The sequence below is a fragment of the Venturia canescens genome, chromosome 2 (assembly GCF_019457755.1).
Source record: "Venturia canescens isolate UGA chromosome 2, ASM1945775v1, whole genome shotgun sequence".
Lineage (NCBI taxonomy): Eukaryota > Metazoa > Arthropoda > Insecta > Hymenoptera > Ichneumonidae > Venturia > Venturia canescens.
The window spans coordinates 12,775,012-12,790,349 of record NC_057422.1 but is presented as its reverse complement, the minus strand read 5'-3'; the positions used below and the strand labels follow the sequence as shown (position 1 = coordinate 12,790,349).

The 15,338-nt window shown below is 36.5% G+C and overlaps 3 protein-coding genes across 7 annotated transcripts in view; all 3 read left to right on the top strand.

Moving 5' to 3' along the window:
* Ror (Tyrosine-protein kinase transmembrane receptor Ror) overlaps positions 1-2,731 on the top strand; it is a 188,806-nt gene extending 186,075 nt beyond the window's left edge. For all 5 annotated transcript variants that reach the window (XM_043411111.1, XM_043411110.1, XM_043411113.1 and 2 more), the window contains one exon: positions 188-2,731. In XM_043411111.1, the coding sequence (XP_043267046.1) occupies positions 188-889 (702 nt within the window). In that variant the 3' untranslated portion in view covers positions 890-2,731. The remainder of the gene's footprint in view (positions 1-187) is intronic.
* Positions 2,732-3,024: 293 nt separating this feature from the next.
* On the top strand, positions 3,025-5,858 carry LOC122407338 (glutamate receptor 4-like). The gene is made up of 6 exons (XM_043413494.1): positions 3,025-3,267; positions 3,359-3,447; positions 3,523-3,699; positions 4,510-4,948; positions 5,039-5,289; positions 5,573-5,858. The coding sequence occupies exons 1-6, from the start codon at positions 3,034-3,036 to the stop codon at positions 5,856-5,858; spliced, it is 1,476 nt and encodes a 491-aa protein (XP_043269429.1). The 5' UTR covers positions 3,025-3,033.
* A 439-nt stretch (positions 5,859-6,297) lies between these two features.
* On the top strand, positions 6,298-13,889 carry LOC122407336 (odorant receptor 2a-like). Its single transcript, XM_043413493.1, has 8 exons — positions 6,298-6,316; positions 6,439-6,614; positions 6,769-6,814; positions 12,411-12,954; positions 13,033-13,132; positions 13,340-13,438; positions 13,588-13,743; positions 13,836-13,889. Exons 1-8 carry the CDS (start codon positions 6,298-6,300, stop codon positions 13,887-13,889), a joined length of 1,194 nt encoding a protein of 397 aa, XP_043269428.1.
* The last annotated feature ends 1,449 nt before the right edge of the window (positions 13,890-15,338 follow it).

The following is a 15,338-nucleotide window of genomic DNA, read 5'->3' as shown; positions in this document are numbered from 1 at the left end:
TGTTTTCTAACTTGAACAATGATGATTACTGCAAAATAATTTTGAAAACCCATTCACCTTCTGCTAAACAACGATTAAAGTGATTCTTATGGTTTGCCTGAGAAACTACTTATAATAAAAAAATTGAAACTCAGTAAAAATGCCGGTCGTGTTTCTAAAAAGTTGTTTCTTTGTTTCTGAATCGCAGCCTTATTACGGCTACAATAATCAAGAAGTGATCGACATGATTCGGTCGAGGCAACTGTTGCCGTGTCCGGAGGATTGTCCAACGATGATTTACAGTCTGATGATAGAATGTTGGCACGAAGTAGCTAACAGGAGGCCTCAGTTTCCGGAGATACATCATCGTTTGCACAATTGGTACACAAATCAGACTTACCTGAGCGATTTTCGTAACGAATCGATGTCAGGTTACGCGACGACGAATGGAAAGTCATCGAACAAGATGAGCATAACACCGAGTTTCAAAAGTGATTCGTTGACTCGAAACGACACAACGTTCAAGGGAAACGGGGAGCCGATGATTTGCAATTTGGCCGATCACAACAATCCGCTTAAAATTCCAGCGAATCCGTGTTACACGAGTTCGAATACGAGTCTGGATCATCGACACCAACATTGCAACTACGGCGAGCATCCGACGCCGTCGCGAGTAGCATCGTTGCATCAATCCAATGGGAATTCGAACATCACCGAATTCGAGGAAAAACAATGTTGTTCGCCGAAATTAAGCGGAGCAAAGAAAGTTTTGCCCACGGTGCCTCAACAGCATTGCCCTAAAATAAATAACGGTCTTAACGGCACGAGACCGATGCAAAACGGTGCTCAACTCGTCGTGAGATTGCCCGATCCTAGCAAAGTCACGACCGAAACTAGACTATCGAAATGAGGGCCCAAATCCTCAAAATTTCGTGCATTTTCCACTGAACAACAACTAACACTCACACACCCACACATACTAATAAAACCTATTGAACTTTTTTCAAACGCAAATAACGTGCGTTGAAAACGAAAAAGTATTTTTCACCGGAAGAAACAATAAGAGTCTGATGGAAATGTGTTATCTTTTTCATTTTTTCCATCGCTCAAACTCTTTACAAATCATCGACTGACTGAATATGCTACAAAAATACGTATTCTTTATTATTTATTTATACGAATTTTGTATACATCGATCTCTCTTAATACGCGTACGAAAGATCAAAAGTATTTCGATTACAATACTCTCGTCATTCGAACGCCTCTTGTATTAATTTACAAAACACAAATGTCGAAAATTACGAGAGTCTCGTATTAACGCTACAAGAAAAAAAAAAACATTTGGAAAGAGAACACGAGAAAAACGATATCGAATTATATCGTTGTTGGAGTATTACGAATTATAGAAATAGTAACTTCTGCATTGCCCTCTCTCTCTCTTTCTCACTCGCTAACGAATAAAAATAACCAAAAGACACGATATTAACGATGAAACCAATGGAAATAAATAATTTTAAAAAATAATTGATACGTGTTTCTACCAATACGCAATTAAAAAGAATAATAAACCGGTGTTTAAGAATAAGTACGCAAGGAATAAATTTCCACTTTGATGTACCAAACGAGCTATCGAAAAACTTGATCTCCGATGATGAAAAAAAAGGAATAAAATGTGAAAAAAAAAAAGAGAAGAGGAGGGTGAAACCTCGCGAAGAGGGCTACAATCCTTTGCGGATCGGAGCCTAACAACGAGACAGAAGAGAGAGAAGATAAAAACGAAAGAAATGGGTGATGGAAAACGAATGGATATGTATAAATCGTGAGGGCGAGAAAAATTAAAACTTCGTACACTTTGTGTATACATGTATAGAGGATAGTCCGTACCGACCAGTTGAACGCGAGGCGAAAAGTCTTATATTTTACTTCGTCCTTCGTGGGCGAATTTTCCAAAGAAACGCAGCCCGAATTAACGTGTAATGACAAAAGCACCTCGCGTCTTGCTGGAATGAAATAGTACGAATTTTAGTATCTAAAAGACGAGCGAAGAAAAAGGCGAAAGCTGCAGATATTGGCGGGTGAAAATTGCAAGTATCATTAGATATTTTCCCCCCGTTTTGGCAGATGTGAGGAACAAGAAGAAAAAAAAGCGAATCATCGTGGCTATGTATGTTATAAAGGTGCGGAGTGTGTATGATACTTTTTTACACGTTTTTCCTTGTTTTTTCTTTCTTTCTGTTATTTTTTATTTTATTACGAAAATGTTCATTATTGTATCAAAAAGAGGAATTAATTGAGCACTCGTTTCGACAATTCATCGTTGCTCGAATCAGTGATTTTCTCGTTTCTCTACGAAATGTTAGATTCTAGGTACTAAAAAGAGAAAACTAAAGACGACGATTCCCATTGTTTGAACTTTTAATCAATGAGGCGAAGAATTTCGAAAAAACGAAAAAAGAAACAACAAAAATAAAACAAAATAAATTCTTTGAGAGACTGACGAATGCATTGCGAGACTCTTAACGATAAAATAATATTAAAATATATGATTGAATGTTTGCACGAGTTTGGGAAATACGAAACTCGTAACTTCTAGGTATTAATTAATTTATATTGAACAATTTATTGCGAAATGCGAGGATCTTATCATGTAAGTTCTTTATATATATATACACACATATATATGTATATATCTCTATATATACATATATATTCGATCAAATATAATATGCATTTCATGTTTTTTGTAAAACAAGCGTTTGGTCTTTCCATTTACGAACACGATTGTCCAAGCCTCCGTTCATCCTTGTAATTCATCGTTCAAACAGAGTTTCATTGCGTTTCAACAAATGAGATCTTCCGATTGCGTGTTTTAAGCGAATTGTACGTGGCTGGGAACGCTCGCGATCACGTAACGTGTGTCTTTCATTAACACACGAGGCAGTATCATTTTATACTTCAGGGCTTAAACAAGATTCATTAGAAACGAATTAATCCGAGGATCCGCTGAAATAATCGTTATTCCCGCATGGTTCACAAGGGAAATATATTGAGAAAATGAGAACTTCTGGTTTTTTCGAATTTGTCTTTTTCGTGGCTCTTGCAACTGGAAATTCCTTAACTTCGGGCTTTCCTGCTCGGGTTTTGATGTGGAATCGGAGCAGCGGAAACTTCGAATCGCTTTCTAATTTCTCCACATTCGGGGCCGAATGGAATAACTATTTGAGGAAAAGTCGCGAATTGGAAACCCACGATTTTCGGAAAGAAGTTGTCAAAATTTCGGGCTACCAGGTCAGTTACGTTCAGACTCCATCGCAGTTCAGGCAGTTTTCATGTTCTAATTTTTGTCAACGACAATAGAGTGCTTTTCTCTGTCAACCAGGCGGCAAACATAATATTTTATGAAAATAAAAAAATCACCGGTGTGTGTGGCGATCTCTGGAATATCCTCGCTGAATATTTGAACTTTACGTGAGTAACCGCATGTGCAGAAGGAAAAAAGGATTTTCTATTACTTGAAAACACTTTCCTTCTCACTCCCCTCAGACTCGAGGTCGTCACACCTGACGATCGCACTTATATCAAACCAGGAGAAAAAATGTTCAGTGAAAATCGACTTACCGAAATGCTCGTTCGTAACGACATACAAGTTATCGCTATGACTGCATACGCAGTTGTCAAAACCGACCGTATCACTTTCACCACTCCAATGTGGATCACGAGGTGAGTCTTAGGTTTTTTGTTCAACGACGATACTTTTGACATCGAGCTCAATGAGTGGGAAAAGAATTTCTCGTCCATCGAAACTCAATTCGAGAAGGATTTTCATTTTTTTTTTCATACAAAAAAGTGACAGATCATAATTAATATATTTACAGAACGTCGAAGTAATATTCTTCTTCTTTAGAAGCGTTTTCTCGGGTTTTTTTCAAACTTACTAAAAATATAGAATTTCGCAATTTTTTCGAGTTTTTATAGGTTCTTATGGAAGGAAAATATATGAAAATGGAAAAATAATTTGGAGTTTTCGCTCCAGACAATAATTACGATCTCCACATTGTACGCAGCTGAGAAACTTCGACAATCAATCTTTGCGTATAAACGATGTACAAATTAGTATTTCTCACATTAAAAAAGTGTTTTTGTACTCTTGAAATATTCTTGAAACTATACCGAAAATTTTGGTGAGTTATTTCTGTCCATCCAAAAACATTCCCGAACACAATCGATTTTTTTGGCGTTTTAAAGCAGGAGCCCCTTAATAGTTTTCTGGTTAAAAGAATTGCAAGCTCAGAGACAATTCGACCGGTTGCTGGAAATCTACACTAATTCGATATTTACTCGATTATCGCGTGTTTAGCGAAACTTTTTCTCTGTCGCTTTTGTCTTTTGGACGTGAAATTATTCGGGATTGCAAGTTTGACGTTCGCCACTTTAAGGAATGTAAATTATTTTGCGATCGATTCTGAGTCGATACTTCTGATACTTCTGAGTGAGTCGAAATGAAAGGAACTTTGGTGATGATTGTTGCAGTCACAAATTGTACATCAGGCCGGAAACGAAATTCATCAACGCGTGGATGATTCGCATGTTCTCGCGGCAAGTTTGGTGTTTGATTCTCTTGATGTTCGTATTGCTGAGCGTCGTAGGTTACACGATCCAAAGAAAATCGATAAAGGTGTCCGGTGACGAAAATTCAGAGCATGGTTTGAACGATCATTTATTCCACACGTTCGCGACTTTCTGTAGCCAGGGCGATGTGCCCGAAAGTCTTTATCGTCGAATAAAGATTCTTGGCTTCTCGAAGAAAATGTTCGCTTGGCTGCTGCTCTCCGCAGTCAGCTCGAATCTTATATCCTCGATATCCCATCAAGGGGTCTATCAGCCCTTTCAAAATTTCGAAAATTTAATCAACGATACGAAATACAACATCATCGCGTTCGAGGGAACGGCCTTCCACAGCATTTTAGAGGTCGAACTTCAAAAAGATTCTCTCATTCTCGATCCTTCCGAGAACGAACGTTTCGTTCGATGTTCTTTCGATTTTTTTCCCCAATTGCAGAGAGATCTTCACAAATTGATGAGCAACAGTTCGTACGAGAAGCGGGTCAACTATACGAAATCAATCATCGAACTCTATCAAGAAGGTTGTTCCAAAGAAAAAAAATTTGCTATACTGAACTCGGAAGACGTGCACCGTTCCTTTGCTGGCACCAAGTGTGATCTCGTCCCAATGGGCAAATCCTATTACACCACTTGGATCTCTGCAGCTGTGTCGAAAAATTTTAAATATCGAAAAGCTTTCAACTTGGGGTGAGTTACAATTCGTCGTAAAGTGTCTCGATAGTTGCTACAACTTTTTGGGGACCAGAGATACTGACCGGAGTCTGGAGACAGAAAAAAGCTTGAGAAATGTTTTCTATGGAATTCTTCGAAATAGTAATTAAACCTCGAGTTTCCAACTGTGAGTCTGTATAATAAAATATCCGTTCGAGTCCGGTCCATTTTGACAATTTTACAAGTGTCGAGACACCGGTGAGAATATAATTTTACCAGCAGGCAGTTCGAGCTAATGGAACAAAAAATCTATTTTCAGGATTTTAAGAATCAAAGAGTTGGGGATTTTATCTCGATTGATAGGATATTGGAACGAGAACGCCGATTCAAACTCGAATTTGAATGTTCCATTACCGGTGAATCTGAAACAAATTTCAATGATTCTTGTCATACTTTGCATAGGCATTCTCACTTCAGGCGTTATATTTGTCCTCGAAAATATCGTCTATCTTTACCATTGTAATCGAAACAAAGTGCATAGTGGGAACACCATTGCCTTCGAAGTCCGGGAGCACGATTTTTCTCATCTGACGAATCGCAATTGATCAGCAATAGCGACTTATGACGATGGTACTGTGTTCATTATTTGGTAATAATTTTGATTGAAAAATTTTTGAAAATTTGTACAAATATTAATAAACATTTGATTCGACGAGATTGACAGGCAATAATTTATGCCAGCTTTTGCACTTCATCAAACGTGATTGATTTTGTGCATTGTCAGCCTCTGAGCGGGCGATCAAATCCAGAAATTCCGTCACGCCAATAGTGTGTTCAAAACATGAAAAAAAATTGTTCATATCGCATTTATCGTGACGGTTTGAATCCGATTAGTACGCCAACCGTTCGTACGAGAAAAATCAACCAATAACAATCGTATGAATATCACTAAGTGAGAGCTTGTATCAGATAAATTTGCATATTTGTCATGTTCTTGATTCCTTTTACCGTAGTTCCTTTCGTACCATGCACGTAACACGAAGAATGACACTCGCAACTCGCAGTACGTCTCTGTTATTTTTCAAAGTTGCCACGGATTTATTAATGCAGAGAAGTTCCAACTGCGCTGGCGTATGGATAAAAGAACACTAAAATCAAAAGTTTCAGTTGTTTTTTCCTAAACAGTTACGAAAATGAACGTTTTTGTACTCTCCATCGTCACAGTAACTTACGTTGAATTAGCTACGTCTCAGACGGACCTCAGGTGGAACAAACGTTCGAACAATTTTGAAGCTATTTCTCATGCGACGATAAGAGAGCATGGAGTACGAAAAGTCGCGTTGGAAAAGGAACGACCGGACGTGAGAAATTTCAATGGTCAACCCTTGAGAATTTCTTATTACGAGGTGCATTGAACAATGATCAAATTGAAAGAAGGGGCGACCGATACGATTAGCGTTAAAATCAACTATTAGTAATTGACACTATTTGCATAATTCTTCTTATTTCTTTCAGCACCGGGGCATTTTCGAATACTACGACAACGATACGAAGGTCAAAGGTATTATCGGTGAAATCTGGACAACTGTATGCAGCTTTTTGAATTTCACGTACGTCTTTGATATTCTTTCATTCGTTAAGGTTACTCTGTCGATGAATTCTGTAAGTGATTATTAATAATATTACACAAGGGCAAAAAATTCGAAATTCCTGCAGTTCAGGGCTTTCAAGCCCGTCTGTATAATTTTTCTTTGCAGCCGGTCAAAAGTACGTTTCTTCTGAAAAATGAATCTATCGCGGTGGTGTCTTGACACCAAGTGTTAGAAGAGAAAATTTAGGCGCAGCGAGTCAGACACGCAGTGTATCTTTACTCGAGATTTTATATATTCGTGAGAATTTTTATCGCGTGTAATTTCGTCATGTGACACTACTTGTGTCAAATTAATTGTACGCATATTTATTTTCAACTATAGTTAACAATTTTTCCATGAATACTCCCGCTATGGTTGATAATTTAAAAAAATTACAAAACAAGAAAATTTTGTAACGTTTTCTTGCCCGTAATCCGATGTGTTTGGCAACTTCTGCATTTATTTGGCAACGTTTTCTGTCTTGAACGAAGAGTCTTACAACGATTGATTTCCATGACTTCACGGGTAACTGCCCAAAGGACATGAATTTATTTGTCTCCAGTTTTTTACAACATTTTTTCATGTTGTATTTCAAGATTTGAAATTATTGAGGCAGAACGACACTCTTCCATTCTCTTAATTCTCGATTCCTTTGTTCTTCGTCCATATTCTTTCTTTCGCAAAAGATAATTTTTCTTCAATCCGGAAAGACCAAATCACAAAAGTAGATAATCCCTACTGCATTCTTTATTACAAGTTTGTCGGAGGAGGGTTTAGACCAACCAACCAAATGCAGTGAAGATGAATCCGCTCAGTTCGACTTCGGTCATTGGTCGAACCCCCTCCAACATTTCCAAGGTTTTCCCCACCTCTTGCGACATTAGCGATCTTCTTCGAAAAGCAACTTTTATACCTTCACCTTCGTTTCATAAGTTATTCACAAGAGTGAAACACTTCCTTGTGCAGAGAAAAAAGTTGTTTCGAAACTTCCATTATAGTCGGTACATCGTGTCTGGGATTCACATTTCAAAAACTATGGTCATTATATTAAGCGGGTGGAGAGGATTTGGAGAACGAAGGGTCCAATGATACATAGATTTTTTATGGCATCGTCTTACTCATATTTTGAAAATTGCAATCAACCAACATTCTGTCCAAACATAAAAACATAACGATCGCTCATTTATTGTTGTTAGAATAAGTCGAAGATTAAGCAGTGCGACGAATCCCGACGTTCGCCCGCACCGAAATGTATTTTCGCTGTTATACAAGGTGTCCAACGATTGATTCGAATTAAGGAACCAATATTTTGCCCTGCAGTGTGAACACAGGTTATTATCCCTTGTATTGCTTATCGGCTATAACCAAAGTGTCTAAGCACTTCATTGGCTATAAGTCAAAAAACTTTAGCTCCACTTCTTTCTTTCCTATGTCAGATTTTTCCTGTTCAACAACTACGACGAACATAATGTTATGCATAATCCATAAAGGATTTCGTGACTCGTCCGTTGAACCATAGAGCACTAAAGTTCCGAAAGTTCATATACATCACTGTTTTTTCTACGGAATAAGTTTTTCGCGTGTCATAAGAAATTAGTTTTTTCTAAGCTTCTGACTGCGCATACTCTAACACATGATGGATTGGAAGGGGAAACATTGTATCTTATCGTTTTGTGACGCGCAGTCCAAATTTCACCATCTCTGCAGCGTGTTGTAAAGAATAAAAGCTTGGACTCGTATCTCAGACAAAGTTTCGTTACTTATGAGCGATTTTTTGCGCTCTACTCGGTTTTAAAGTTGCGTCGTTTTTGTCATTACCATTCGACTGGATCGCATTGTGTATTCTTTTTCAATTTCTTTAATACTTACGAAGTTATATAATTGTAGTGGATTTTTATATTCTTTCAATTATTCCCATGTTGGTATTTTTGAGGTGATTAACCCTTAATGGCCCTATGGGGTGAATTTCACCCCAGCGGTTTTTCGACCGACGATGTTTAATAGAAATTTTGAGAAAATGGAACTTAGGGCACCCTTTGTCGATAGTTTGAACCTTCTAGTAGAAAGTTAGTTCAGTTTTGGAAGCCGTAGAAATCAGACCTTGTAAAAAACTGGGGTGGCTACAACCACGCGTGACTAAAGTGTAAAAAAAAGAGTTTCGGAGCACATTTTTTCATAGTTTTTTGCGATATTTTGCTACAGGTAAAAAATAATTATTTTGAAGTCGGGAATTTTTTTTTCTAAAAATTACTTACTCGATTATAAAATTGCAATATTTCATATAATCTGAGATCGAGGACTATCCGGGAAAAATTGATCGAGGAGGTAGATGAACAAATTTCGTGTTAAATTCGCGAAACAGGGACAAAAAAACATGTTGCAGTGCCCGAGCTGCGACGATGTGCGATATACACCGAACTTACATCTGCGTCGGTTGCAGTTTCGGGAGGGCATGAAAAAATTCACCAGTTTTCGGAAGACTTTTTTCATAATTTTTGGTCATTTGGAAATATTTTGAAAACATTTTCAACAATATTTATGTAATAATATATTATTCAATACGAAAAAATTTGCGTATCTGTTTTTTTGAAGAAATTCACACTTCAGATGTTAAAATAAATATACTTTATGGAACAGTCGCAAATTTAACCATTTCCACCTAAAAGCATGATACTTCAGGCTTACAAAACAATTTGATTTTTTTGTTTAATTGAAAATTACGATTTCTACATGATTTCTTGTAAAAACAGTCATTTTTCCTACATTTTTTTCGACATTTTGTTTTTATATTAAAAATTGCACGAATAAAATAAAATCCTTAAGGTCGTTTCTCAAAAGTTGAAAACACGTAATATTTTCATTTTTTTTTTTTTTTAACAGTTTTTTAACTATTTATCGCCCTCCAAAATGGGTGGGATGGATTACACCCCCAATGACTATTACGTCACAATCCGGAGGTGTGACTATTAAGGGTTCAATATTATTTGTTATTCTCCTTTTGCATTTGTTATGATTTTTTTCTTTATATTTCAAATAAATGTGATACAAGAAAATTTCGATACCCTTAAATGAACAGTAGTTTTTCAGAAATGAAACAATTGGTGATAATTTTTCATGCATGGTTCCTCGGATCTGACGAAATTTCAATGTTCCCTCGTACCACTGCTCACCGCACCGTTTTCTCATTTCCAATGGTCTTTAGTGACATTTTTTCCCTATTTTTTAACACAATAAATTCGTGCATTGTTATATGATAACCCACCCAAGTACTGGCCTCAACAAACATTTTTTCTCATTAAATACTTCCATTTACGCCATCGAGAAAGTAGACAAAAATTGATATTTTATAAGGAACGGTGAAAAAAAAATTGACTTCTGTTGAATGTTCCTGACATTTGAAAAAAGCACAACGTTCTTACAAAATCTTATGTTTCCTTTCGCGCACGCATACAATCCTCTTCACTTATTTTGTCCAGTTTATTCAACTTTATTTATTTATCACCTTTTTTCTATATGGCGGTCAGTTTTTGACGGCTGATTGTTAAACGATTGTTAAAAAATAAAAACTGAAAATCACCGTTATAGTAATAAAAATTCCTGAAACTCCAACAAAATATAAATTTTGATGAAAATAATACCAAATTTTCATTTTTTCATTTTCTCGCTTTTCCACGGAGATACATTAATTCTCCAGCTTTAATTCTTTTCGGGTACACGTTGTTAATTAAAGCTAATGATCGTATGCCTGATAACTCACAGCTTAAAAGTGTCAAAATTCAATGTCGAATCGAGCCATACTTACATAAATGATATTTTCGTAGCTTATTTTCGACGGAAAATTTCGATTGAAAATTGCGGAGGCCAACTTCTAGTGGAGCCAAATTGAATACTTTTATATTTGACGAAATTTTTTTCGGGTCGTATTTTTCATTGCAAATATGTCAAAGAATGTACAGTTTAGTACACTTTCACTGAAAGTCCTCGCGGAACAAACTTTTCCTTAACAGTGTCGCGACATGTATTTTACGTGCATTTGATGTTTCGTGAGAAAATTATGTGTGACCAGATGAATAATTTCTCATCATGCGACCACCGTCATCCATTAACTTATGCTCACTTCAGTGGTTATCTGGCTCAGAGAATTTTTTATAACCCTATGGGTACCTCGGTGTATAATGAAATCTTATCAACTGCGTGAGACAAGAAATCATCCCTTCCAAATGAGAAGTGAAAAAATATCATTCTTGCATTTTATTCCACACTAAAATCTCAATGGTACCGAGTTCTTCGCGCGAATAAAGCTGATCAAAAGACTCAATGAAGCGACGAAGTTTCGAGGATTATTCGTACCTTAATAAATTTATATTGAACGTCTGCGGCGTCTTACCGATGAAATTGCAGAATGATTCTGCAAATGTGTTCTTCGTTTTCTTAACTCTGGCATCTTTATCCTTCTTAGGCGGACCAAGTTTTTACGGGTTGTATTTTAATTGGGAAAATATTGATCCGTCCGAAAGGTTTAGCATAGCCGTGACCTCACAAGTTTTCATCATAGGCATTATAAAAGGCAACGGACACTTTTTCCCATATCCTCGTTTCTTCTAATATTTTATTATAAAATTAGATCAGTGCGTTTACAGTATAATAATCCTTCATATATGCAGTGAAGCCGAGTGAAAATCGGTATAGAGAAGTGAATACAATGTTTTTATTGATTTTGCAAAAGTTATTACCTTCGTTAGTTACCGTCGTAAGAAAAATCCTTTTTTGGATATTTTCTATAACTACTCGACTCCGTTGTCACGTATCGAGGATAATTTTTCATAAAAGACGCACCTTCGTACTCGAGCCCATGCCACCTCGGAGATCAGTTTAATATTCTGGAATGATACGTGTCCGCAATCAATTTAAGGAGGGTGGATCACGAAATCAAAATAATCACGATTTGATCAAATTTAATGATAATATTCTTTGGCTTCAAGTATACAAATTGAATTTTTTTCAAATTTTTTTACCACATGGTTATCGAATAATTGAGCGTTAAATCGAAGTTCTTATGCACGTGAGATGTATAACTGTATATAGATGTAAACTCTATGCTTATACACGTGAACTTTAGTGTTCAAATACTCGAGAACTATGTGGTAGAAAAATCTAAAAAAATTTATATTGTCTTATATATTTTTAAATATTTACGAAATTTTATCAAATTCGCATCATTTCGAAATTCTTAATATTTGGCTCAGCATGGCAACATTGTATCGTCGCGATCCACGCTCCTTAATGCATAAGCAGAGAAAGAAGATAAAAAAAATTTCGACCGAACTGTTGACGAACCCTATTTTGGGCCAGGTTTTCCCTCGGCTCTCCTCCCCCCTCCCCACCGTCCATTTATTCGCACCGTTTCTCTAATAAACGTCCTGATCAACGGGGCGCTGAAATATGCGTTATGAGCAAAAACATTTTGTCTAACAGTCTTTTTCCTTTCGATTACACGATTGTCATAAATTATTTATTGGATTGCAGTTTTAATATTATTTCCAAAACGCAAGAAGCATTACGAATTACTGAAAAGTTGTGAGAGGTTGTGGAGTCACGTAGAGTGTGAAAGAGACTTGGCGGTCGTTGAAGAATACGCTCACCAAAAATTACAAGTTATGTACATCTATTTAAGTTCTGCCTTCGGTACATCATTATGCTTTTTAATTTCACCGCTATTTACGAGTTTCGTTGTGGCCGCTAACGGTACAGTTTTGATAAGTAAAAGTCTCCCATGGTCAGCTGGAATATTTCACGATAACGTGATGAAATTTTATATTTGGTATGGTCTTCAAGTGCCTGCAACTTTGAGCGTTCTTACAAGTATAACTTCCATAAACATCGCTCCGTTCTTCTACGCTATGCATGCTGGGATTCATATGAGACTGTGTCAAAAAAAATTTGAGAGCGTAAACGAACAAATAGTATTTGAAAAAACTTTGACTAAGAACGATAGTACTTGGAATGCAATGAAAAATAAATTTTTTCAACATGTCGTTAGTGGCGTCGTGTATCACAGTGAAACTTTGCAGTGAGTACCTACGAACTTTTCTTTCGAATGAAAAATATGTGCATATATTTTTTTTTCATATAAAGCTCTTTTGTACAGATATTGCCAAGGCATCGAAGAAATTTTTCAATCTGTCATCTTTACTGAGATATTTTCATCTTTCGTGGCCATTAGTGGTTACTGTTTCCTCAGTCAAGTCGTATGTTATCGAACAGTTTATTTGATGGAAGAATAGTTTTTAAGTGTTTTATTCCGACATGTGAAGTGTTACTCACGTACACGTTTTCGTGAATACATTAATTAATTATAATTGACATTGTGCGCGATTCGAAAACAATTCCCGTTAGTAACAGTTAGATTATTTAAGATCTGCCAATTGAGGACTCTTCTGCTGGTTTCTCCATAGGTGCCCAAAGAAAACCTTCCAAAGGTAGCAGTCTCCATGTTAGCGTTAATAATGGGAATATTCCTTTTGTGTTGGCCACCAGACTCACTTCAAGACGAGGTAGAAATAAATGAGCGAATAAAATTAAATTTTTTTTTTTTTATGTACAGTCGGGTTAACACCGAGAGTAAAAAACTCAAACGTTTAAATAAGCGGCCAGTTCAATGTGTACTGGATTGTAGCATATGCCTTTACTTATTGTATGATAGAGTTTCAAAGTCTCACATGCAGCATACAATCTCCGGTGGTACGAATGGACGAGAAAAGAAGGCAAACTCGTTTATATTATAATAGAAAAATCACAGAAACCTGTAGTTATAACGGCAAACAAAATGGTCGTCTTGTCATTGGAGACATTCGCATGGGTACGTCGACGAATACCCTTCATTAATTAATCATGTTGTCTCATTCGTTCTACGTTTAATTATATTATTCTGTCTTTCGTTCACCTCTCCAGTTTCTAAAATCAGCGTTCTCGATGTTCACTCTTCTACAACGGGTGATGGAATGACTCCAAATTATAGTGTCGATGTATATTTAAATACTCTAGTTAGTAAAAATTGATACCAATAAACCTTTTGATCGAGAATGTCGTGCGAAAAAATTTCCATCGCCCATTCGATGGTAAAAGATTTTACGTAGATGTAACTTTAAGGTGATACACCGGAGCATCCAGCATTCGGGTCGTATACTATTTTTCTTGATCCCCTAGCCGAAAGTACGTTGAAAATTATTTTTAAGATGATGGATCACAACTCGGTAATCACACCTCGAATTTTTGAAAGTGAAACTCTTTGACATCGTTCGTCCGATTAAAATAATAAAAATGTCATCGTACGCAGCACGATCGCAAAAATCCGATGACATTTTTATTTTTTCGATCAGACGAACGATGTGGAAAAATGTCCTTTTCAAAATTTTCAGCTATCTCTTTCGCACTCACGGTTGTGATTACCGACTGATCCATCATCTTAATGTACAAAAACGCACGAGCATGACAGCTCATGCGTTTTTGACGATATTCATTCTTATCGGCAGTCCCGCCAAGTGCAGTGAAGCTGCAATTCTCGCCGGTACGGAAGGTGCGGGGGGTCGTCCGCCATACTTTTGCAAGACTGAGGCAAAACCGAGGTTTTGCTGGTCGGGGCAGGCATTGAAAACATCAACAATATTAATATAAAATCAGTTTTATACATTTCTTTTTGATTTTGCAATTTGTTTTTTTTATAACAATTATATAAAGTGATGTTGAATACACAATTGTTGAAAGAACAATTGGAAAATATTACATGATATTCCATGGGTGCTGATCTTATATCGTCGTGATTTTGATTCTCCTAATTTTCATTGTTTTTTCTTCTTTTACATATAGGTGACTGAACAGTTGCTTGATTTTTGAAAGGTAATTTTATTCCTGGTCTGAAATGCGGCCAGAAAGTGCGCACTGTCAGGTAGGAGAACAAGAAAAAAATATTTTTTCTTTCGCAATTTTTGAGAAAAAAACATGAAAAAATCGAAAAGTGGCTTGAGCACTATCTAAATTTTTTTTTTTTAATCTGAAATGTTGAGAAAAATACTTTTTTTTATGTACTAAAGATTTCCGTCGGAGCTCGAAGAAAAAAATATCGATTTTTTTGCATCACCCTAGTGCACTCACATTGCTGATACAAATCAAATTTCAAATTACGCGAACATAACCTACAATATATGCGACTTTGCAACATCCTTAGCGACGGTCTGGAAAAAAGCGAATGTCATGCCTTATTTTATTAATTACTCCTTCGATAAATTTTAAACCGGATAAATGATTGAAAATATTTCACCTCTCTACTGTTCAAATTTTGTTCCATCCTATCCATCAATAACGGAGATATGGGGGAAAATGTATAACTACTCCGTGGTTTCTCATGAGAGGCCATGTTAACGTGGCTTGTCGAGGCAGAAACGAAATTACAAATAT